The following is a 26,691-nucleotide window of genomic DNA, read 5'->3' on the forward strand; positions in this document are numbered from 1 at the left end:
TGCTGCATTTTATTTAGGTTTTATTTTATTGACCTTAAAATCATCTTTGTTGTGAGCCACTTCAAACATTTTTAGGAAAGTGATGTAGTTTTGTGTGACACTTTGTCTTTCAAAAGTCAACCTAGTAAATGAACACTTAAAACTGAACACTTAAAACCAGGAATCAAAACTTGAAAGTGGACAGTCTGTTGCCTCAATTTAACAAATAAGGATTATGTCATAAGTAGAAGTTAGAATGAGGAGAAATAAAAATAGATATTTTCATTACTGAACAGAAAAGTGAAGTACAGTGGATAAAACTGGAGAGAGGTTTTATCTTTTTGATTACTGCTCAATGCTAATACTTCTGAAGAGTTTTTAACCTCTACCATATAAAAGAGCAATTAGCCATACTTGGTCATAGAACAAAATTCCAGGAAGTGAATTTTGCCCAGCTTGTATCAGTGGCTGGCCCTTAAGATTAATCTTTGTCACACAAAGTCTGAAAACTTGATGTTGGTAAGATGTTGACAAGTGGAAACTCTTACATAAAATTAGTACATACAGCTCATTGGCAAATGAATTTAGTTAGCATTGATAATCTTGCTTAGTTGAAAATGTGCATACACCAAAAGCCCAACTGTTTCACTTTAAAGCATTTATAGGAAAACTCCATGTGTCCCCCATGGGGCATACATACATAAACAGAAGTAGTATTCAAAATATTTGACGTTAATACATGTGCACTGATCAGTCAACCAACTAATCAGAGCCTGTGCAAGCTATAAATAACTTAAGTGGCCTTACAGAGACAGCACAACAGATAACCAGGTCTGTGTATGGGAATACTCAGAGCAGTCATAGCAAAAAATAACCCAAATGACTTGACAGAGGCATTGATTCATTATGGTGTATTTATAGAACAATCCTATACAGAATGAAAATGATTCACTGTCATGCATTAGCATGTCTAAGTCTTAAAAGTATGGAGAATAAAGAGAATGTTTTCAAACAAGATTTATGTTTGGGAATATGGTAAATCTAAAAAAAATGGAATGGGGGAGTTCCCTGGCAGTCCAGTGGTTAGGCTTTCAGAGCCCCTGGGAGGAGGAGGCGTATGGAGTGGGAAAAACAGAAGTCACCTTTTCTAGGAAGTAAGGGAAGGGAGGAGGAGTATACAGAATCTCAACAGTATTATGTTCTGTTCCTTGAGTCTTAGGTTTCATGCTTTTTTGGTGGGTAGTGGTTTCTTGACTGTTTATTTTATGCTTAGCTTGCATATATATTACTAATATTGTTGTACATATCAAATATTTCATTTTTAAAATTTATATGCAATCCCATTTATGTAAAAGATGCCTGGAGTTTGATTTAAAATGGGAGACATCCACCTCTACCTTTCACTTAAACACTGTGGAGCTGCTGTAAAACCTTAACTGGCCTGATGTCAATTTTGTTGTGTCTCAGGGAAAAGGCCCAAGGAAAGGGAGTGAGATGAGTGAATGGCTGGTTAGTGGAGCAATCAAAACATTTATAGATGGGCTTTTATGGCCTCCCTTTGTGGCACCTCAAAATAATTAGTAACATCAAAGATCACTGATCATGGGTCACCATAACAATAATAATAATAATGAAAATGTTTGAAATATTGCAAGAACTACCAAAATGTGACAGAGACATAATGTGAGAAAATGCTGCTGTTAAAGCCACGCTAACAGACTTGCACAGGTCTGTTAGGGTTGTCACAAACCTTCAATCTGTAAAAAAGAAAATATAGTATCTGCAAAGCAGCATGCCTGTAGTAGACATTCAGTATTCAGTAAACATTCTGTACCCAAGGCTGGAAACTAGTAATCACAGAAAACCGTGATATCTTGGGGAAAAGGGAACCACCGGAGAAAGCGGGATGAGGCTTCAAGCAGTGTTTTTTCAAGAGACTCAGTATTTAAGGTTTTCACAGTTTGTTTCTTGGTTCATTCAAGAAAATGTCCAACATGCTTAAAAAGAAAAATGAATTCCCAGATTGTATCCTCTTACATGTAGGTGGTTTTTGCCATCCTCTAAAAGGGTGAGAGCCCAAGAAAGAAGGGAACTAAATCGTTCTTCAGAGTTGCTGACTGAGGAAGTACTCAGTTTTGCTAGGAAGTACCATAAATAGGGGGCTTCCCAGGCTGCTCAGTGGTAAAGAATCTGCCTGCAGGAGATTCGGTTTCGATCCCTGGGTTCAGAAGATCCCCTGGAGTAGCAAATGGCAACCCACTCCAGTATTCTTGCATGGAGAATACCATGGATAGAAGAGCCTGGTGGGCTGCAGTCCATGGGGTCACAAAAACTTGGACAGGACTGAGCTTGCATACACCACAAATAGGCAAGGCCAAATTTCTTTTTAAGTGTACGTGAAATTAGAAGCAGTGGCTGACTTTTATTTTTGGGGGCTCCAAAATCACTGCAGATGGTGGCTGCAGCCATGAAATTAAAAGATGCTTACTCCTTGAAAGGAAAGTTATGACCAACCTAGACAGCATATTTAAAAGCAGAGATCAGTCCTGGGTGTTCATTGGAAGGACTGATGCTGAAGCTGAAACTCCAGTACTTTGGCCACCTGATTCAAAGAGTCGACTCACTGGAAGAGACCCTGATGCTGGGAGAGATTGAAGAAGAAGAGCGTGACAGAGGATGAGATGGATGGCATCCCCGACTCAATGGACATGAACTTGGGCAAATTCTGGGAGACAGGGACAGGGAAGCCTGGCGTGCTGCAGTCCATGGGGTTGCAATGAGTCAAGACACGACTTCTCGACTGAATAACAACAACAATGGTGGTAGCTGAAAAAAGGTTCCTGTAGAAGTTAGAACAATAGATTTAACAGGATAGAAGAACATTACCCCTTCTCACAGTGAGCCACAGTATTCACACATTTTTCAGTTTAAGTTGCCTTTTCCTCTGTTTCTGTAATTATTTAACGTAGCAGCAATTTATAATTACTGCTGCAAAGTTCCTCTCTGATTCTTCGTCCTCCCACTACTGATGTCTCCATTTTTCGCGTACCTGCCAGTGTATAGGTTTGGTGTGGGGCAGAATTCCCGGCCCAGTGGTGCCTCTCTGTCTCGCTGGAGGGGAGATAAATGGCTCTAATCCAAGCCTGACTTTGAAATGTTCTCAGGGGAAAGGGGTTGTATTAGAAGGCACGAAGAGGCCTGGTAGGGTCCCGCCTTTTTACCAGGCCCTTTTCGGGAGGGGAAGCAAGTTCAGTTCAGTCTCAGTCGTGTCTGACTCTGCGACCCCATGAATTGCAGCACGCCAGCCCTCCCTGTCCATCACCAACTCCAGGAGTTCACTCAAACTCACGTTCATCGAGTCGGTGATGCCATCCAGCCATCTCATTCTCTGTCGTCCCCTTCTCCACCCCCACCCCCTGCCCCCAATCCCTCCCAGTATCAGAGTCTTTTCCAATGAGTCAACTCTTCGCATGAGGTGGCCACAGTATTGGAGTTTCAGCTTTAGCATCAGTCCTTCCAGTGAACACCCAGGACTGGTCTCCTTTAGGATGGACTGGTTGGATCTCCTTGCTGGCCAAGGGACTCTGAAGAGTCTTCTCCAACACCACAATTCAAAAGCATCAATTCTTCAGCGCTCAGCTTTCTTCACAGTCCAACTCACATCCGTACATGACCACTGGAAAAACCATAGCCTTGACTAGACGGACCTTTGTTGGCAAAGCAATGTCTCTGCTTTCAATATGCTATTTAGGTTGGTCATAACTTTCCTTCCAAGGAGTAAGCATCTTAATTTCATGGCTGCAATCACCATCTGCAGTGATTTTGGAGCCCCCCCCAAAATAAAGTCTGACACTGTTTCCACTGTTTCCCCATCTATTTGCCATGAAGTGATGGGACCAGATGCCATGATCTTCGTTTTCTGAATGTTGAGCTTTAAGCCAACTTTTTCACTCTCCACTTCCACTTATCATCAAGAGGCTTTTTAGTTCCTCTTTACTTTCTGCCATAAGGGTGGTGTCATCTGCATATCTGAGGTTATTGATATTTCTCCCGGCAATCTTGATTCCAGCTTGTGTTTCTTCCAGCCCAGCGTTTCTCATGATATACTCTGCATATAAGTTAAATAAGCAGGGTGACAATATACAGCCTTCACGTACTCCTTTTCCTATTTGGAACCAGTCTGTTGTTCCATGTCCAGTTTTAACTGTTGCTTCCTGACCTGCATACAGGTTTCTCAAAAGGCAGGTCAGGTGGTCTGGTATTCCCATCTCTTTCAGAATTTTCCACAGTTTATTGTGATCCACACAGTCAAAGGCTTTGGCATAGTCAATAAAGCAGATGTTTTTCTGGAACTCTCTTGCTTTTTCCATGATCCAGCGGATGTTGGCAATTTGATCTCTGGTTCCTCTGCCTTTTCTAAAACCAGCTTGAACATCTGGAAGTTCACGGTCAAGCAAGGAAAAGTAACGGTAAAAGGTCGGCAGGCGTCGCGCGCAGCCTCGGGCTAGCCCCGCCTCAAGGGGCGGGCTCCGGGCGCTGATTGGCCTGCCTCGGCCTCGCTCGGGTTGGCGGGAGGTCTCGGGGCCCGCGGTGCGGCGGTGGAGCGAACTGCGAGTAACCGTCTGGAGCGTTCGGCGTCTGTGAAAGGCTGGCCGTCGGTCCGGCCCTCGCTCACCAGCCTCAGGTTTCTGCAGGTACCCTCCGCTCGCTCTCCGGCTTCGGGCCTCACCGGCGACTGTACAGTTTTGGTTGTGTCTGGTCCCTCCGTCCCCTCTTGCCTCCAACCGCGCCAGCCTAAATGTGTGAGGCTATGGCGGCGGCGGCGTCTCGACCCCTTCCTCAAACTTCAGCCCTTGAGTTTCCTCAGGTGCCGGTGGGGAGGCGGAGGCGTAGCGCTAGGACTGCGCAGAGCCGGGAGGAGCGGGATGGAGGACGACGGTGCAGTAGAGAGAGGAGGCAGGGCGCTCCCCTCGGCCGTGTTTGTTGGGGTTTGCCGCACTTTGCTCACCAGCTCAGCTGGTTGTGCTCACTAGTCGGCGGGGGAGAGGACAAAGGAGACGCGTCCCCAAGGGCTCAACGTGCCCTCTCAGCGCGCGCTCCCCCCTTCGGAAAGGAAGGCCTTTAGGAAAGAGCTCGCGCCTCCCCGCAGCCCGCCCTGCTTTATACAGCTGAGCGCGGGATAGCAGTGTTTTTAATTCATTCTGCCTCTTGTGTCCCATTAAACGCATCTTTTTTTTCCAGGAGCATCTGCACCAGAATCCTGAGACCTGAGTTGCTGTATCTCAGGGCTATGCCCTTAGCCCATTTATCAAAATTTACAAATGTCCTTTCCTAACATTTCCAGTAAGACTGTAGGCCAGCTAGCTTCAGTTAAAAAAAAAAAAAAAAAAACACTTTAGAAGTAATTGAGAGCCTGTCTCTTTACAAACTTTATTCTTTATCGTAAGCACATTAAAATGTACCTATGGTGCCTGTTACCAATAAAATTTTAACATTTAAATTACGTTTATTAGTTGAGGTGAAATTTGGTTATCTGTCATATTGGGACTCTTTCCTTAAAAGACCTCTTCCTGTAAAAACGATACAGTAATAGTGCTGCCATAGGTTGAGTTTTTGCCAAACATTGAGCACTGTGCATTATGTATTATAACAATACCTGATAATAGGTAACTTTAAATGAATACTTACTATGTACCAGCTTCTAAAAAAAAATAAGTGCTTTTATTATCTCAGTATCACAAGTGAGAAAAGGGAGACTCCCAGAAGTGAAATAACCTAAGATCATATCACTGGTGAGAATCAGGTTTTAATCCAGGTCTTTTGTCCAGTATTTTAACATTTATTCTCAGCCAGTTCTGTCCCTTTGACTTCAGTCATACTTTAAAATCCTGTCTTATATATAGTATGGAGATTCCTTTAAAAATTAGGAATAAACCACCATATGACCCAGCAATCCCTTTCCTAGACATATACCCTGAGGAAACCAAAATTGAAAAAGACACATGTACCCCAGTGTTCATTTACAATAGTTAGAACATGGAAGCAACCTAAATGTCCATTGACAGATGAATGGATAAAGAAGTTGTGGTACATATACATAAGGGAATATTACTCAGCCATAAAAAGGACTACATTTGAGTCAGTTCTAATGAGGTGGATGAACCTAGACCTTATTATAAAGAATGAAGTAAGTCAGAAAGAGAAAGATAAATATCGTATACTAATGCACATATGGAATCTAGAAAGTGGTACCAAAGAATTTATTTGCAGGGCAGCCATGGAGAAGCAGACATAGAGAACAGACTTACGGACACAGGGAGAGGAGAGGAGAGGAGAGGGTGAGATGTATAGAGACAGTAACATGAAAACTTACATTATCATATGTAAAATAGCCAAAGGGAATTTGCTGTATGTCTCAGGAAACTCAAACAGGGCCTCTGTATCAACCTAGAGGGGTGAGAGGGATGGGATGGGGAGGGAGATGGGAGAGAGGTTCAAGAGGGAGGGGATATATGTATACCTATGGCTGATTCATATTGAGGTTTGACAGAAAACAAAAATCTGTAATTATCCTTCAATTAATAAATTTTTTAAAAGAATTATTAAAAAATTAGCCTCTGTCTTAAAAAAAATTCTCATTTGACTATTGCCATTCTCTTAGTATGTCTAAATGAAGAGCAAAAATTGAAGTTACCTAAGGTTGGAATTTGAACAAAAATTTATCGTTAATAGCTTCTCTCCTTAAGCTCCTTCTCCATAACTCTTTTGCCAGTGTTTGCTTATTAATCTCAATGAATCTCTACTGGGGAATTTCCTTCTGTTTCTCTTTTCTCAATTTTTATATGAAGCAGAATAATGTAAAGTGTGGTCATTATTTTTTTTTATAGAAAATTTGCATTCTGTCATCATATATCCCAGGTTGTTTTAATAAAGCAACACCATCTTACGTTGCTTAACATTAAGTAAAAGTGATATTCTGGGAGAAGTGCTACAGTTATTCTGTTTTCTGGCACATCTGTCCCTCACTCCCTAAGCCTAGCCCTCACACCCCAATGTGAGAAGCATGACTAGTTTTTTCCATCTAGATTGTAAGGCTGCTCTTTCTTTGGGGGGAAAAAAAAAGATACAGATGAGGATCTAGGAAGAAAGAGGAGTGGAGAGGAGGGAAGCAAAGTAGAGGAGAAGGAATTATATATAAAAGTAATTGAATATAACTTACTCTGCCTGGTTCTTCATAATCTGCCCTGTGCTGTCTAATATGGGTAGCTACTAGGCGTATGTGCTTATTAAACAGTTGAAATGTGGCAGGTGCAACTGAAGAATTTTTACTTTACAATTAAATATTGAAGGAATATAAAATATTTTTCCCTTACCTCCTAGATCATTGTTTTGGCAAGACTACATTTCACTAACTGTTGCAAATTTTAGCATTCAAAATTGAGATATAAGTATAATACAAACCAGATTTCAAAGACTTAGTATAAAAGAAGAATGTAAAATGTATTCTTAGTTTTTATATTGATTACATGCCAAAATTATATTTTGGATATATTCAGTTACATAAAGTATATTTGTAAAATTAAATGACTTGCTTATTTGTGCTTTTTAAATGTGGCTTTAGAAATACAAAGTTATGTATGTGGCTTACTTTATATTGGACAATTCTGATCTAGACTCAATATATCCAATTTTATTTTCCATTCCTTCCTTCAGCAGGGAAGTTTCTGAGGGTCAGGAAGGAGAATCTGTACCTAACTCACTGAACATCGAGGGAGGCACGACTGTCTGGGTCACTGTTAGTTATGGATTCAGAGATTCTCATTAGGGTCTTAAAGTAGTTTGCTGCTTTTGCTATTCATAACTGCATTTCCTAGTACCCTATAAATACTTTGATCATAAAAGTAATACTAGTAATTATGTGAACTAATTACCATCAAATGTAGTAGTGATTATGCATATCATTAAATTCTGATGGATTAACTTTCAATTTTTATTAGACTAAAGCAGTTTACATTCATATACACTGGTAATCAGCCTCTCAAATAGCATAGTCATACACTCACAACTTTAGAAATTAAAGTGATCAATTTATGAGAATCCCTCAATGCATGCATTTGTTTGCTAGAATTGTTTTTAACATTTCAAAAATATCAATAAACACTTGTTGAATCAGTGAGTCTTATAACATATCCAGGAATTAACCAGTTAGAAAATGTTTGTGTGTATGTGAATTGCTTTTTAACATAATAATGATATTGATAATAAATTAGTTCTCAAAGCAGTTTGCCTTATTCTATAAAAAATTTGAGATGACAGTAAATATATAAAATTATGTCAGTACAAGCAGAATAAAAATTATCAGGAAAAAAGAATACCACAAATAGATTATAAACCCAGTACAGTTTCTATAATTAACTTTAAAATTTGGTTTTTAGTTCCCTAGTAGTCAAAGCAAAATAGTATGCAGTATTTTATTATTTGGGAATAGAGGCATACCAGACCCAAAGGAAACATAGCTTTTCTTGAAGTGAACAAGAGTGTGATAAATAACTATGTGTTTTATTTTTACAGGAATCGTGGGAAACCAAAATGAGACATAATCAGCTGTGTTGTGAGACACCACCTACTGTCACTGTACATGTAAAATCGGGGTCAAATAGATTGCATCAGCCTAAAAAACCCATTACCCTGAAGCGTCCTATTTTTAAAGATAGTTGGCCAGCATCTGAAAAAAATGCACATAATAGCAACAAGTCTAAACGCCCCAAAGGACCCTGTCTAGTTATACAGCGTCAGGAAATGACTGCTTTCTTTAAATTATTTGGTAGGTTTAAAATATTGTAATAGAGGTAATTATAAAGTACTTAAAAATGAGAGAATGTAAGTTCTGTTTTATCATTTTCATGATAATCAAAAAGGATGCTGTTATTTTCTGTGTCAGATTTTCCATCTCCAACCAAATTTGTTTTTGCCTTAGTCTGTTGTTTTTTTTTTTCCCCCCACTGCTAGATTTTTGTTTGTTTTTGTTACTTTTAGAGTAGAAATTCTGACTCATCTAGCTTCTAGTCTACTTAATTCAAGTGTCAAATATAAATTCTGGGCAATTCAAGGTCATAGCATGAGTTTTGTTTGACCTAAAGTAAATACACAGAAAGTCTCAGGTGAGCTAACTGACTCGTGTCACTGAGCCGGAGGGGTTTCCCAGGACTCAGTGCTAAAACTGAGCAAACTGGCAAGGTTAGTCAACCTAGAGAAGTTTCAGTATAATCTCTGGGGAATATTATTAAAAATTAACTATGTTTTATCATAATGTTCATATAATAAAATTGAATTTTGTTCAGATCTTGAAACAGTGCTGCTTTGCTGATAATCTTAAAAATAACCAAAAAGAAACTTTGTAGTATTTCTCCTGGCCCAAGAAAGAGGACCTTTTTTTTTTTTTTTTTTTTGAGGTAAGGTAGTAAGGTAGACCGAATAAAAGGTTGGATAGATAGATTCTGGTACTTATCTGTGGGACTGAATCAAGTAGCTATCACAGACTGGTAGATTGAGGTAACAACCTTCCTTGCTTATAGAGGAAAAGAGATGCATAAAAGAAGAGAGAGTTAGGGACAAGAGTATTTGCCCTTCTGAGAGGACAGAAGTCTTTAAAAAATGGGGGATGGGGGTTCCCTCTCTATTAAGAGTAGAGCAAAATGATTACCCAGAAACTTTTTTGTTATTCATAACTGAATGTGGGAAATAAGGGAAAATACATGGCTCTACCATTTTAGGTAATTTAAGAAATAGAAATGGAATTAACAAGGCAGAGATTAATTATTCTCAGAAAGTCGATACATATTGGAACTTTCCATTTATTTGACTACACTGATAATATTCCTAGGATGTAATAAAAAGTTATACTTAGTTATTTAACTAAAAATGAAGGGAGAAATGGAAAAAAGTGGATTTTTTTCCAAATTATTTTCTGACAGCTACACATATATTTTGGTATTATGTATTTGAGTCTTTATTTGAAGTGAGTGTTTTTTACCTATTTTTTGGATGTTATTCTTTTTAACAGTACTTTTTTCTGTTGATCTTTTTGTCATAACACTGTCTTTCCAAAATTAAATGTTATAAATAACTAATGAATTTTAAATCTTCCTTACATAGATATTTTCATGTGTATTTGGATAATAGATAATTGGACAGAGATGAGATAAATATGGGATAGAAAAAGAACCCAAAACTAAAAATACCCTATACCTAAAAGGAGAAAGTGGTTTAAAAAAAAAAAAAAAAAGATATTTAGAAAACAGAGTATTCATTGAGTCATTATTTCTTAATGACTGAGTTATTTTTTATCAGATTCCATTTCCACCTGTTAAAGATTTGTTTTGGAAATTAACAAAGAGCCCATCTAGAGCTACCCAAAACATTCCTAAAAGAGCTACTGGAATATTTAGTAAATCAAACACTTTTGGCATTCCCCCTCTAGTCTGGGCTATATATTAAAGCAAATCAGGTAGGAAGAAGCCAAAAAATAAAGTGGTAGTTTTCTGTACAGTGCTTGCAGTGGTAAACACACTAAAGAACCAAAAACTATACTTTGTACAATACCAGTCCAGCCATTTTGTGTGATTTATAAGCATTGTTTATAATCTCATGTAAAAATTAATTCTTCAAAAGGAAACCTGTTTTCAAAAGACAAGTCATAGCCTTCTTTTGTTGTAGATGACGATTTAATTCAGGATTTCTTGTGGATGGACTGCTGCTGTAAAATTGCAGACAAGGTAAATTTGATAACAGTATAATCATTAACTAGCATTTTTATGTTAATGGACTGTCAGGACTTTAATGAACCTTATAATGATTTTCTATCTTATTAATTAAGGTTAAGAAAAGAACTAACTTAACGTTGCTCCTTCAAAATGGAATCCTTATACGTTAGTATACAACATACATTTATTCCATCTATACTCAAGGAATTGTAAAGTATTATTGATTTAGGTTCATATGATCTTAAACCCATATTTGTTTGATTTAAAACAAGAATCAATATAGATGTAATATGTTTTTTGTTTGGTTGGTTGGGTGTTTTTGGTTTGGTTTTGCTTTTGATTCTTTTTTAATTGAAGTTCAGTTGATGTACAGTACAGGTGTACAATATGATTCACAATTTTTTAAAGTTATACTCCATTTATAGTTATAAAATATTTGCTGTATTAGGCTTAATATGTTTTGATCAGAATTGTTACCTTCTATAAGGTAATAACATCTGATAAAAGTGGTTGATTATACATTTTAATATTTTGTAGATAATTTAAATGAAACAAATCCCAATAATCTTGTAGAGTAAAATTAGTTTATCTTATTCTTTGTATAGGAATCAGTGTTTCATAAAAGAACATCATGATGCTGATTTATACAGTAGGGATTGTGATGTCTCTGTACTCTTTAGGTTTAGCCAAACAGTTAGAATTTCAGCTTTATAAATGTCATCTTAGACCAGTTAGTCATATCAGAAAATGTGACATGACTTCATATCACATTTAAGATAATGTGCCAACCAACAGAAAAGGGAATTAACAGACTACCTCATGATTAAATACCCATTAACTTAATATTGATGTAAACTCTCTTATTTTAAGCTTAAGATAACAAAAATAAAATTGGAGGTTTTCTTTTAAAGTTAGAAATTTTAATTTTATAAAATTTCAAACATGCGGTAGTACATTTAAAATTATAATAGAGACAATAGAACAAAGACCGTCTGTGTACCTAAGCTAAAACAGTGATTAACTCATTGCCATTCTTGTTTCTTCTCATTTCTCTCCCCAAAACTGGATTATTTTGAAGCAAACCCCAGACAGCCTAACATTTTATCCATAAATATTTAAAGATGTACTTCTAAAAAGTGAGATCTTTCTAAACATTATCAGTGTCACTAATACCTTTAAAAATTAACAGTAATGCCTTAATATCAAATTCCAGTTCATGTGGACTTCTAAAGTTTAAATTTTAGTTTTAAGTGCCTTATCGGTAATTAAAGTTGTTGGACAGCAGGGGGCAGTGCCTCTAAAGTAACTAACCAGGAATAGTGTATCTTAACAAACTAGTATCGAGTCCTCTACTGAAAGTTACCTTGAAGAACTTGGAATCACCTTTGTGGTCAAACCTGCGAAGGTAGGATGAATTAGCTATTTTATGAAAGGGAGTCTAATATATTTGTATTGTAACTTGTTTTTAACTTGAACAGGCAGAACCTGGCATGGGTCCTAATAACAGGCTAGACATGTCTTCCTAGTAATACATTTAAAACACTTTTCCCAGTGAAAATAGAGCCATGTGATTCTAATTTTTGGTTAGAAGTTATTTTTTAAATTATTTTGAGTATGGATGTCTACAACTAACTCAAAGAGTTGAGGCAGGGAAAATTGTATATACACACACAGCAAGCCAGTGTGGCAACAGAGTAACAGTTGATGAATCTTGGTAAAGGATGTATGGTTATTCACTTGATTATTATTTCAGCTTCTTTATATGTTTGAATAATAGAAAAAAAATGCGTTTGGGGTTCAAAAGATATTGGCAAGAATAAAATTTAGGAGTTGATTCCAATTATGACTTAGTCATAAGTTATCCAGAACTATTTCTCACTGTTCATATGGATTAAAGGAAGCCAAAAAATAAGCACTCAAATAGGTATTTCTATAATAAGGATAAATAATGCTTTATTGTTTTAGCATAGAAAGACAGCTAGTTTAAAGCAGTTTTACTTATGAAAGCAAAACATTAATTTTAACTTTTAACTTTTTTCTCTATAGTATCTTTTGGCTATGACCTTTGTTTATTTCAAGAGAGCTAAATTTACTGTAAATGAGCATACCAGGATAAATTTCTTTATTGCTCTGTAAGTATGCTTTCTACTAAGTGGTAGTTTTTATGGTAGTTATTTATAAGTCGTGTCTGATTCTTTGTGACCCCATGGTCTATACAGTCCATGGAATTCTCCAGACCAGAATACTGGAGTGAGTAGCCTTTCCCTTCTCCAAGGTATATTCCCAACCCGGGGGTGGAACCCAGGTCTCCTGCATTGTGGGCTGTTTCCTTATCAGCTGAGCCACCAAGGAAGCCCAAGAATACTGGAGTGGGTAACCTTTCCCTTCTCCGGAGGATCTTCCTGACCCAGGAATTGAACCAGGGTCTCCTGCATTGCAGGCAGATTCTTTACCAACTGAGTTATCAGGGAAGCGCAATATATACAATACCTTATTTAAAATAGAGGCTGTTTAAACCCTGGTATATATCTTTGAATAGGCCTTCCTGTTTAAAAGCTGTATGTTTTTTTTTACTTTAATAGGATTTTCTTATGTTCTTTTCATTGATCTTATGCCTATGATTTATTTTTTAATATTCCACTTGAGTTTGTATTGTACTTTTCACATTGTCATACTTTATATAGTGTTCCATATAAATTATCCCCAAAATTTCTTCTTTTGGACTTAGAGACTTGTCAAAAGCCAGAATATCCTCTTTGAAATTTAATATTTAGTAAAAATCATTATAACTATTGCCCTTTTAAGTTGAACAGTTTGTGGAAAATACTCTAGACAATCTCAGTATCAAAAGCCCAGTACCTGGATACAATGCTACAGTTTGAAATATATGAATATAATTTTAAGTACCTAACTAAGGAGCTACATATAAACATATTGAAGTTAAATATCACAGCAACTATTAGCAATGAAGAATTTAAAGTCTGCTTAATTCAGAATGCAATTCAAGAAATAGGACTAGAAGAAATTGATCTTTGCATGTTTTCAGGAGATACATTTCCCCATGCATAGGAAAAAGTGAACTCAGTATAAAATTTGATGATGATTGCTAAATTGGAGGAACATAATAGTATTTGCTAATTTAAGTATCATGTGTGAGACACCAGAAAAATGTTTTCTATAAACTCATTTAATTTTCCTATGAGATATATTTTTAAATTATCTCCATTTTACAGATAGGAAAAATAAAACTTAGGAAGATTAAGTGCTTTCCAAGATCACAAAAGTTAGTAAGCAGTGGAACTGGGACACAGATTTAGGTATGATTTGCCAATGGCCACATCCAGCCATTTGACACTAAGCTGTATTGCTGTTAATGTGTCTTTTAGTATTATATCTGTATATTGATGCAATATCTATTTTGTAGTTTTTTTCTCACCTGAAAATTGAAAACAAGCCAAAATAAACTTTATTTAAATGTTACCACATGCCCAAAATTGGATTTGACCAGCTTTGTAAAATTATTACCAGCAGAGCACTTTGTTAGCTTACACTGTGTAGTAGCATGTCAGGTTTTATTGCATGTTGTATTATAAGCTTCATATTAAAAGTAACATGAATCATAATTTCCATTTTTATATCTAATTGTACTTTTGATATAACCCCACTTAATGTGAAGTAAAGTGATAGTCGCTCAGTTGTGTCCGACTCTTTGCAGTCCCATGGACTGTAGCCTACCAGGCTTCTCTATCCATGGAATTTTCCAGGCAAGAATACTGGAGTGGGTTGCCATTCCCTTCTCCAGGGGATCTTCCTGACCCAGGGATCAAACCTGTGTCTCCTGCATTACAGGCAGATTCTTTACAATCTGAGCCACAGGGGAAGCCCACCCAACTCAATAGTTCTCATTAAATATTTTCTCAGCCACGGTTCTATTTCAAGTTATTTTCTATGTATTCTTTTAACACACTGAACTTCTACTATTATTTTTCTATATTCTTTTTTAGTTATGTATTTTTTTCATGTTGCCTTTTCTACTTGACTATAAACTCCTTAAAGGCAAGGAATGTGTACCTTACTTTTTTTGCATACCTCAATGGCTAATGTAGAATTTCTTAAGTCTTTATTTGAATAAATATAATTAACCTTATGCAAAATAAATGGACTCTGCTCCAAGAAAAATCTATTTCAAATTAGAAGACAACTTACATGTGTAAGATACAGACATTTCATTGCGTGGAGCCTGAAAAATTGTTAATGTAGAATGAAATCATAATGTGGTCCTATTGAAAAGTGAAAGTGAAGTTGCTCAGTCATGTCCAGCTCTTTGTGACCCTGTGGACTGTAGCCTACCAGGGTCCTCTGTAACATAGTGCATTATCAGTTCAGTTTAGTTGCTCAGAAGTGTCCAACTCTTTGCAACCCCATGGACTTCAGCACGCCAGGCTTCCCTGTCCATCACCAACTCCCGGAGCTTGCTCAAAATCATGTCCGTGATGCCATCCAACCATTTCATCCTCTGTCAACCCCTTCTCCTACCCTCAATCTTTCTTAGCATCAGGGTGTTTTCCAGTGAGTCAATTCTTCGCATCAGGTGACCAAAGTATTGGAGTTCCAGCTTCAACATCAGTCCTTCCAGTGCATATTCAGGACTGATTTCCTTTAGGATTGACTAGTTGGATCTCCTTGCTGTCCAAGGGACTCTCAAGAGTCTTCTCCAACACCACAGTTGAAAAGCATCAATTCTTTGGTGCTCAGCTTTTGTTATAGTCCAACTCTCACATCCATATGTGACTACTGGAAAAACCATAGCTTTGACTAGATGGACCTTTGTCTGTAAAGAAATGTCTCTGCTTTTTAATATGCTACTAGGTTTGGCATAGCTTTTCTTCCAAGGAGCAAGCATCTTTTAATCTCATGGATGCAGTCACCATCTGCAGTGATTTTGGAGCCCCCCCAAAATAAAGTCTGTCACTGTTTCCACTGTTTCCCCATCTATTTGCCATGAAGTGATGGGAATGGATGCCATGATTTTAGTTTTTTGAATGTTGAGTTTTAAGCCAGCTTTTTCACTCTCCTCTTTCACTTTCATCAGTTCTTTATGAAACTTTAGTTCTTTGCTTTCTGCTATAAGGGTGGTGTCATCTGCATATGTGAGGTCATTGATATTTCTCCCAGCTTGTTTTCATCCAGCTTGGCATTTCACAGGATGTACACTGCATATAAGTTAAATAAGCAGGGTGAACAATATAGAGCCTGACATACTCCTTTCCCAGTTTGGAACCGGTCCGTTGTCCCATGTTCAGTTCTAACTGTTGATTCTTGACCTGCATACAGATTTCTGAGGAGGCAGGTAAGGTGGTCTGGTGTTCCCATCTCTTTAAGAATTTTCCACAGTTTGTTGTGATCCACAGTCAAAGGCTTTGGTATAGATGTTTTTCTGGAACTCTCTTGCTTTTTCTATGATCCAATGGATGTTGGCAATTTGATCTCTGGTTCCTCTCCCTTTTCTAAATCCAGCTTTAACATCTGCAAGTTCAAGATTCACATACTGTTGAAGCCTGGCTTGGAGAATTTTGAGCATTGCTGTGCTAGCATGTGAGATGAGTGCAATTGTGTGGTAGTTTGAACATTCTTTGGCATTGCCTTTTTTGGGGATTGGAATGAAAACTGACCTTTTCCAGTCCTGTGGCCACTGCTGAGTTTTCCAAATTTGCTGGCATACTGAGTGTGTCACTTAATATGTGCATTATAGATTTTTCATAATCAGCAAGCATGAAAGGGGCCAACCTCTTCCAACTCTATCTACAGTTTACTAACAATTATTAGGGATACTAAAGTGAGAAATTACTTGATGTAATTTCACAAAGGACACAATTTGATTCAAATAACTGAGTGAGTTTAACAATGAAGTGCTTTATGATATTAATAATACACATATAATGTAAAATAATACTAAAATATATAATTATTTTAAGGGAGAATAAAAATATATAAGTACTCATATTAATGTAACTAAATATGAATGAGTACTTTTCAGGTGGCGCCAGTGGTAAAGAACCTGCCTGCCAGTGCAGGAGATGCAAGAGACGTGGGTTCGATCCCTGGGTCAAGAAGATCCCCTCGAGGAGGGCATGGCAACCCACTCCAGTATTCTTACCTGGAAAATCCCATGAACAGAGGGGCCTGGTGGGCTACAGTCCATGGAGTCACAAAGAGTTGGACACAACTGAGACACACATACACATACACAAATATGAATATGTGCATGGTTAAAAAGACTACATAGGAGTGTATACAATTAAAAGTAGGTCTTCTCGTATCTCAAGATCTTGATCTCCCTCCTCAAGGATAATTAACGGTTTCATATGTATCTGTCTAGAAATAATTTTCTATATATGAACCAGTGTGTATGTTACTGGTATTCATACTGTGTATGAATAGAAATGTACTCACACTTCTGTGTGTGCTTTTAAAATTTTTTAACGTGAAATATCTACAGAAGAGTGACTGGAGTGTATATGTATGTGTGTGTGAAAGAATAAAAGCAAAACAAACATTCATGTACCCCTGACTTAAGAACAGAACATTACCAGAATCTTAGAAGCTCACAGCACAGTTTCCCAGTTAGAGCCTCTTCCTTCCACAAGTAATCATTTTTTTGCTTTCCTTTGTTCTATGTATATACCTCTAAATAATATATTATTTGGTTATTCCTATTTTGGGGCTGTACAATAAAAATTATATGTACGGTCTTCTGTAAATTCCTTCTTTTGCTTTATGATATTATTCTGAGACTAATTTCTGTTGATATGTGTAGCTGTAGTTCACTTTCACTACAGAAAAAAATACTCTTGTTTCTTATATATTTGCATTTTTTCCCACCATCTTGTTTTGTACTTTGTAAATACTCCATTTTTTTTCCCTGTTTCTTCTTTCCCCCCTACTTTTATCTTTTTTTTAATTGAGATTAAAAAATTTTTACCTTTGACACCTTTTTTCCTCTACTTCTTTGGAAATCTCACATTCTACACCTATTCTTTCAGCAATTACCCTAGTTATTTTTAATTACAAGACCCAACTTATGTTCTCTTATCTTACAATTCCATTAGTTCTACATGATGCTCTCTAAAAAGTCAGACATTATTATTGTTGTTTTATAAATTCAACATTTGTTTAGATTTGCCCACATATTTATATATCTTTCATTACTGTTACTTCTTGCATCTCAAACCTTCCACTTGGGATCATTTGCCTGCCTTTCTGTTTGCCTTTAAGACCCCCTTTTATTGGGTGTTTGTTAATTACAGTATCTTCACACTTCACAGCCTGTTTCTGTTCATTTTGCCTTGTTTCCTTATATGTTTTATAAATCTTTTTATTACAAGTTGCCTTTTTTTCCCTTAGAAAATCATCTATGGAGCTTGCACTGTTACCAGTGAGAAATCTGCTTCATCCTTATCTCTATTCCTGTGTAATGTAATGTGTCTTATTTTTTTCTCTGACTGCTTTTAAGATTTTCTCTATATCACTGAAGTGAAGTGAAGTCACTCAGTTGTGTCCAACTCTTTGCGATCCCATGGACTGTAGTCTACCGGGCTTCTCTGTCCATGGGATTTTCTAGGCAAGAGTACTGGAGTGAGTTGCCGTTTCCTTCTCCACGGGATCTTCCTGACCCAGGGATCGAACCCAGGTCTCCTGCATTGCAGGCAGACGCTTTACCCTCTGAGCCACCAGGGAAGCCCCTCTATATCACTGGCCCTAAGCAATTAATTATGATATGCTTTGGTGTAATTTTCTATATGTTTTGTGCTTTAGAGTTTATTCACCTTCTTTGTGGGTTTATAGTTTTCATCAAATTTCAAAATTTTTCATTAATTATTTCTTCAGGTGTTTTTTTTGTCCACCCACCACCCTTTAGGGATTCCAATTTCACCTTTATTAAGCTACTTGAAGTTGTCTCACAGCTTACTGATGCTCTGTTCATTATTTTTGTTTCGTTTTCTCAGTGTGTTTCATTTTGGATAGTTTATATTGCTATGTCTTCAGTGCACAAATCTTTTCTTCTGTGACATTTAATCTGCTGTTACCCTCACTCAGTGTAATTTTCTTTGTACACAAAGTTTTCATCTCTAGAAGTATACTTTCAATGTGTCTACTTGTCTTTTTGAACATCTGGAATAATTATAACTGTTTTAGTGTCTTTGTCTATTACTTCTACCATATATCAGTTTTGATTGGCTAATGATTCTTCTTATCTGTCCTGTTTTCCTACTTCTGTGCATGCCTAATCCCCTCAGGTATTTGAGTGTAAAGAAAGACCATAAGAAAAGGTTAGAGGGAACACAGTGCCTAACATTCACCCGTGGCTCAAATAGTGCCTGTTCACACCAGCCAGACTGAAAAAACTTCCAGTTCACACTGAATAATTCAGTACTGAGTAGAGTACTTGGAAACATCTTGCCCTAATGGGGAGTAATTAGCCCCAAACTGAACATTGCTCCAGATCTATCTAACAAATCATGAAATCAAGACTTGAAAGGATCAGACTGTTTCAATAACTGCATACTAGAACAAAGCTCAAAATTTATAGGAATATAAAAATATCCAGAACTCAACAATGTAAAATTCATTGTATCTCTAATTTTTATATACATTTCTTTAATCATTCATAAGGCTTGAACATCTGTTATTGTGTTTATAAACAAGCTGGGTTTTTTGTATGTGCGTAAACTCTCTTCCTGTCCTTTACCCATTTCTTTTTTGAGTTGTTGGTCTTCTTTTTTAGGTATCTCGCTAATACAGTTGAAGAAGATGAAGAAGAATCCAAATATGAAATTTTTCCATGGGCTTTAGGGAAAAACTGGAGAAAATTATTCCCTGACTTCTTAAAGTTAAGGGACCAACTCTGGGATAGAATTGACTATAGGGCTATTGTAAGCAGGCGATGCTGTGAGGAGGTAAGATTTTTAAATGCTTTATATATATAATCTCTGTCTTCTCTTTATGTAATTTTCCCTGTCTTGTTTTTTAATGTGCTTCTAATGCTTCATTTTTTTTGTAAATGAAGGGTAAACTGTTAACCTTGATGATTACCATGAGTACAACTTGTATATTAAAATGTTGATATTTTAAATTTATAGCACAATAATTAAAAAGTGTCATTTCTTTTTTTCTGAACAGACTACTTCCATAGAAAGTATTTTTTATTTTAGTGTATTTCTCTTCTCTAAAGGATCACCAATATATTAGGAAGAAATAGTGTGCACATTCCAAAGTACCTCAGGGTAATAACATTGGAGCTGAATAATAATTTCCACTAAATTATCAAAATTTCACATTCACAAGGTTGAAATATAAACAGTGTGGTATTAAAATTTAAATAAATTTAAATAAGCTTAAAAACTATACCTCTGTTCATATAGCATACATAAAGTAAGTTTCCTTGATGACAGATTCTATTAATGTAAAGCAGAAGGACACTAAATTAAAAGATCAGTTATTTTATCTGATGTTCTGGTTTTCAGTAAAGAAAGTTAATGTTTCAAACTAAAAATATTGGAGTAGAAAATTAATGGAAGGCAGTAACTAGTTCATGTAATTAATTAAGTTCATTAATATAAGCCAGAACTAGTTCAGAAAAGTTTGGGCAGATAATGCCGTAATTAAATGAAGTCATACCTAGTCATATCTAGGCCAGAGAAGCCAATTAATGGGTTAGTATCTAACCTGAGAGAAGACTTTAGAAGTGTGTCACAGAACTCTGTCCAGAACTAATCTTGTTAATTATATTTATTAATGAGATGAAGTTATAGAAGTTATACATGGTTTTGGATTAAATTAGAATTGTTGAATATTGGGAGAAATGCAAAGATTCCGACATAACTTAGAAGACTGTATAGCACATGATTATATTCAGTAGAAAAACATGAAAGGATGAGTGTACATGACTACCTCTCTTCCATTAGTGGATCCTCATTAGTGAATTTAAAGGGCTCATTTCAATTACAGGGCATTGAAAAATTCCTGTCTTGTTATTTTTTGTCACTGCTTCCCCAGGTCAGGAGTGGGTAATTTGTGTACCTGTTGCCATCCTTGGTATAATGGTGCCCTTATTTGAGCACTTCGGTTTTATCAAAGTAAATGCTTCAAGCTCCATGGAACACTCAGCCAAGTGCATGGAGGAGGCACTGGAGGCAAGAGGTCAGGATAGGCAATGCTTACTCATGGTAGACTGCCCACCACTCCTAAAATAAAATGACTCACATTTTAACTGCAACAGTTTTATTCTGTTGGATCTGGAATTACCTTGGTTGCTGGCACCAGACTGTTAGAGAATGATGTGGCTTATAAAAGACTACAATGTTTTAGACACCTGAAAAGTCAGTTGTTGTAATGACTTTTTCACTAATTTTTCACTGACTTTTTCACTCATTTCATTGACACTGAAAATGTCAGTGGGATTTACAGAAAAGTTCAGTCTCTCAAGGCTTCAGCACTGAGAACTAACAGAGTCCTCCCCTAATTCCAGATTGGCATATCTAACTTCCTACTTCATATTTCATTATCTAGTAGATACCTCAGACTTAACATGCTGAAAAGTTTTTGATTCTCCCACACAGACCTCCACACTTGCTCCTCCTACAATCTTCCACGTCAATAAACAGTAACTTCATCATTCTAGTTGTTGGCCAAAAACTGTCACCCTAGGGTTTTTTTTTTTTTTTTTCAGATCTATATCTTAAAGAAATATCCAGCATCCCACCATTTCTCACCTTCTCCACCACTAAACCCTACTTTGTCATCTCTTGCCTCAACTATTTCCATGACATTCCAAATAGACTCCCTCACAGTCTTTCTCTCCTATAGTTTATTCTTCACAGCAGCCAGAGTAAATCTTTTAGGAAATCAAATCATGTCTCCTCTACTCAAAAACCTTCAGAGGTTTCTCATCTCACAGAGTAAAAGTCAACCTCCTTATCTTGCTCCACATGGTCTGCCAGCTCTCCTCCCTTATTTCATTGACTTTATCTCCCAGATTTGTTCACTTCACTTCAACGACACTGGCCTTCTAGCTATTCCTCAGATTTATCAAGGACCGTCCCACCTTGGAGTCTTTGCACTTGCCATTCCTATTATCTGGAATGCTTTCTCCCAGGTATTAGTTAGTATGCTTCACTTCCTCACTTCATGCAGAACTCTAAGTGTCACCTCAGAGAAATCATTCCTTACCCCTATATTGCATAGTATCTCCCTCAATGGAATAAAAATTGAAGAGTCCAGAAATTTATGTTCAATTGACTTTTGGCAAGGGTACCAAGAAAACTCAGTGGGGCAAGAATAATCTTTTTCAACAAATTGTGCTGAAGCAACTGGATGTCCACATGCAAAAGAAAGCACCTGGACCCCTGCTTCATATTATATATAAAAACTAACTCAAATGGATCAAAGACCTATATTTAAGAGCTAAAAACTATAAAATTCTTAAAACATAGGTGTTAAATCTTCATGACCTTGGATTAGGTTTCTTAGATGTAATAACCAGAAGCACAAGCAAGAATAGAAAATACAGATTAAAAAATTATCATCATCAAAATTTAAAAATTTCGTTCTTCAAAGGGCACCATTAAGAAAGTGAAGAGACAGCCCAGAAACTGGAAGAAAATCTTTGCAAATCATCTGTCTTATAAGGTAGTTGTATCTAAAATATATAAACAGCTCTTAAAACTCAGAAATAAAGAGACAGACCAATTTTCTAAAGGGCAAAGGATCTAAATACACATTTCTTCAAAAAAGATATTCAGATGGGCAAAAAAGCACATGAATAGATGTTCAACAGCCATCAGAAAAATGTAAAATCAAAATCAAGGAGATATTTCTTTACATGCACTGCTGCTAAGTCACTTCAGTCGTGTCTGACGCTGTGCGACCCCAAAGACGGCAGCCCACCAGGCTCCCCTGTCCCTGGGATTCTCCAGGCAAGAACACTAGAGTGGGTTGCCATTTCCTTCTCCAATGCAAGAAAGTGAAAAGTGAAAGTGAAGTCACTGAGTCTTGTCCGACTCTTAGCGACCCCATGGACTGCGGCCCACCAGGCTCCTCCATCCATGGGATTTTCCAGGCAAGAGTACTGGAGTGGGGTGCCATTGCCTTCTGTGTTACATGCACTAGGAAGGCTATAATTAAAAAAAAAAAAAAAGACTGATAATAACAAATATTGACAAGGATGTGGAAAAATTGGAACTTTCACTTCTGGTGGGAATGTAAAATCATTTAGTTGCTTCGGAAAACAGTCTGGCAGTTCCTCAAAAAGCTAAACAGAGACCATATGACCCAGCAATTCCACTCTTAGTTTTATACTCTAAAAAAATGAAAATTATATTCACACAAAAACTTGTACATGGGGCTTTCCTGGTGGTCCAGTGGTTAAGAATCTACCTTACAATGTAAGGGATCCCAGTTTGATCCCTGGTCCAGGAAGATCCCACATGCCATGGAGCAACTAAGCTCGTGTGCCACAACTACTGAGCTTGCACTCTGCAGCCCAGGAGCAGCAACTACTGAAGCCCATGTGCCCTTAGAACCTGTACACTGCAACAAGAGAATCCACCACAACGAGAAGCCCATGCTCCACAACTAGAGAGTAGCTCCTGCTCACGGCAACTAGAGAAAGTATAGCAATGAAGACTCAGCACAGCCAAAAATAGATATTTTTTGAAAACTTCTACATGAATGTTTATAGCAAGCGGCTTTATTCATAATAGTCAATAGTTGTAAAAACAATTGAAATGTCCAGCAGTTAATGGATGATAGACAAAGTATCAATACAATGATATATTACTTGGCAATTAAAATGAATAAAGTATTGATACATGCTACAAAGTGGATGAATGCTGAAAACCTTATGCAAGTGAAAGAAGCCAGTCCTCAGAGAGCCACGTAGTTCATTTACATCAACTGTGAAGAATACATAAATACAAAATCAGAGAAAGTGGTTGCCTGAGGCTGAAGGGAGGGGGGAATGGAGTGTGACTGCCTTCTCTATGAAGTGATGAAAATGTACTAAAATTGATTGTGGTAATCATTGTACTACCCTGAAGATATCAAAAGCCATTGAATTTTGTACTTTAAACCAGTGAATTGTATGATATCTGAGTTACATCTCAATAAAGCTGGTAAAATAGCAAGTAGTACGTCCCTCTATTACTCCCTACTCCTTTTCCTGGTTTTCCTCACAACACTTAGCCATTGTATAACACTCTATTTTACTTACTTATCTTGCTGATGTCTATTCCTCCTACTAGAATATAAATTCCAATAAGGTCTTTTTTTTTTTTTTGGCTGCATTGTGCAGGTTGCAGGATCTTAGTTCCCTCAACCAGGGATTGAACCTGAGCCCTCGGCAGTGAAAGTGTTGTGTCCTACTCACTGGACTGCCAGGGAAGTCCCCAAGAGGGTCTTTATTCTGTACAGCATCTAGAACAGTGCCTGACTTGTAGTAGGTACTCAGTAAATACAACTGACTGACATAATCAAACTTAAAGCTTCCATTTCTTTTTCATACTTTCTTATCCATGAAAACCAACAAGGACTTCTACTGTATAACAAGGAAACTACATTCAGTATCTTGTAATAATCAACAATGGAAGATAATCTGAGAATGTATACAACTGCATCACTTTGCTGTACACCTGAAACATTGTGAATCAACTGCACTTCAATAAAAAAACATTAAAAATAAACAAGACTTTGGAACAATTCTTTACTGAGTAGCCTTAGCACTGACCCTTATCCAGATATCCAGATATATAATTTTTTTGGGGGGTGGGGGTGGGGATACATGCTAAGAAATTTAGTTAAGTGTTCTATGCATTTGTTATTAAGAGCCCAGTACTGGCACACTGCCAACCCATTTTTTAGTCACATATCTGAAAATAAATGCAAGTTACAATACTAGCTACAAACTGGCTTACAATAATTATACTATACATTTGCATTGTGCTTTACAAATTTATATTTTCATATAAATTAGCTTCTTATCCTCACAAAAGTACTTTTGAGGATTGTAGCATTCTCATTTTATAACTGATGAAACTGAGGACCACGGAGGTTGAAATTTACTCAAGATGATACACAGTTAAATGGCAGAACCAGAGCTTGACTTCACATCTGATGGTTTCCCAATGTTCTGTGTTCTCTGACATCTGTCATTTCATTAAGTGATGTTTCAAGTTTGGTAGTAGATAAAAGATCCACAATGAAAGTAATGTTAATACTTTCTGAGCACTGGTCTCAGTACTGCACATGTATTAACTCTCACAATTCTTACAGCTAACTAGGTAATCCAGATAAGGAAACAGGCACAGAGAGACTAACTAAATGACTTCTCCAAGTTCACACAATTAGAAAAGCAGCACACCAGTATTCAAACCTAGGCAGTCTAACTCGAGAGTCATTGCTTTTAACACCTTATATTATACTGCCACTTGAGATCATAGAGAAATAGAATGTATAGAGAGCAAAACAGCCAACTATTAAATTTTAAAAACGCCAAAGCCCACTTCCACCCCCCACCAAGAAATCACTAAAAATAACAGAAGAGTGAGATAAAGTAAAAAAAACTAGGATAATGTTTCTGATAGGTCAAGTGCTACCAATGCTTCAGAGAAGTCACTTTCATAGAATTGTAGAATTTGATAACTCTTAAGTGATCTATTTCCTTATATATAAAAGGCCTGTGGCTGAGAAAGTTAATGAAATTTACCTAAGGTCATAGGAACTAAGTAGAATTAAGACCAAAATCTTGCTTTTTTGACTGCGGTACAGTTTTCTTTTTAACTCACTGTTGTTATCACTGTAACATTCTAGTGTGTGTGCAAAATATATGTAGACCTCATATATATTTAAAAGAGTGCACTTGCATGCACTTCTCTGGGTTAGCATGTGGAGAGACTATGATGCCTAATTTATTGCAGAAAGAACAATATCAAATCTTCTATATTGTGCCCTTTGCTTCAGAGTTCCCTTTACTTCATAGTTTCCTCTGCTTTCTTCATTAGACTTTGCTGTAGGGTTCCTACAAAAGTTATATTGTTGAAGGCTAGTAATGTCAGTGGCCTCTTAATTTCTTATTTTCATCTATCATTAAGAAATATTGTGTACTGTTGTGGAGAAGTGAACTGGCTACCCACTCCAGTATTCTGGCCTGGAGAATTCCATGGACTGTATAGTCCATAGGGTCACAAAGAGTCAGACACAACTGAGCAACTTTCACTTTCACAGTTGTGGAGAGGGCATTTGAGAGAGAGATGTACAAGAAGCTGTTCCTGTCCGGAAGGGGTTACATGCATAAAAAGATATATCTGAGTACTAACATTTATATGCTGAGTCCTAATATAGGATTAACAATAAAACAAAATTTGAAACCTGGAGTTTCTAGAAAGGTGGGATTTATGCCAGGCATTAAAGGAAAAGCAGTGCTAGGACAAATAAAGGGAAAGGCCATTCCAGGTATGGGAAATAGAGAAATACTAAGGAAAAATTATAGATAAATTTGGAAGGAATAAGGAAATAAGGAATAAGGAAAACTGACATTTTACTTCCTCACCTTGTGTATTTCTTAAACAAATTTTACATTGTCATAGAAATATATATGTTTACAGTTAACATCTTTATTTACTTCTGCCTTTTAAAAGATATATAACTTTAATTACATGTCTTTGGTTGAAAACTTTTTTCAAGGATTTAACAAGTAGATTATAAAATAAATCCAATCCTAAAGTACACTTTAAAAATTAGCATAGCTACATGGAACTCTGCTCAAGTTATATGGCACTGTGGATGGAAGGGGAGTTTGGGGGAGAATGGATACACATATATGGATGGCTGAGTCCCTTTGCTATTCACCTAAAACTATCACATTGTTAACTGGCTATACCCTAATACAAAATAA

The 26,691-nt window shown here is 36.8% G+C and overlaps 1 protein-coding gene across 1 annotated transcript in view; it reads left to right on the forward strand.

Annotated features, from left to right (window-relative positions):
• Positions 1 to 6,515: 6,515 nt before the first annotated feature.
• SPDYA (speedy/RINGO cell cycle regulator family member A) overlaps positions 6,516 to 26,691 on the forward strand; it is a 36,483-nt gene continuing 16,307 nt past the window's right edge. Inside the window, exons 1-4 of the mRNA XM_070379306.1 lie at positions 6,516 to 8,803; positions 10,696 to 10,754; positions 12,789 to 12,874; positions 19,528 to 19,699. Coding sequence (XP_070235407.1) covers positions 8,569 to 8,803; positions 10,696 to 10,754; positions 12,789 to 12,874; positions 19,528 to 19,699 — 552 coding nt within the window. The 5' untranslated portion in view covers positions 6,516 to 8,568. The remainder of the gene's footprint in view (positions 8,804 to 10,695; positions 10,755 to 12,788; positions 12,875 to 19,527; positions 19,700 to 26,691) is intronic.

This window comes from Bos mutus, chromosome 11 (assembly GCF_027580195.1).
Source record: "Bos mutus isolate GX-2022 chromosome 11, NWIPB_WYAK_1.1, whole genome shotgun sequence".
Lineage (NCBI taxonomy): Eukaryota > Metazoa > Chordata > Mammalia > Artiodactyla > Bovidae > Bos > Bos mutus.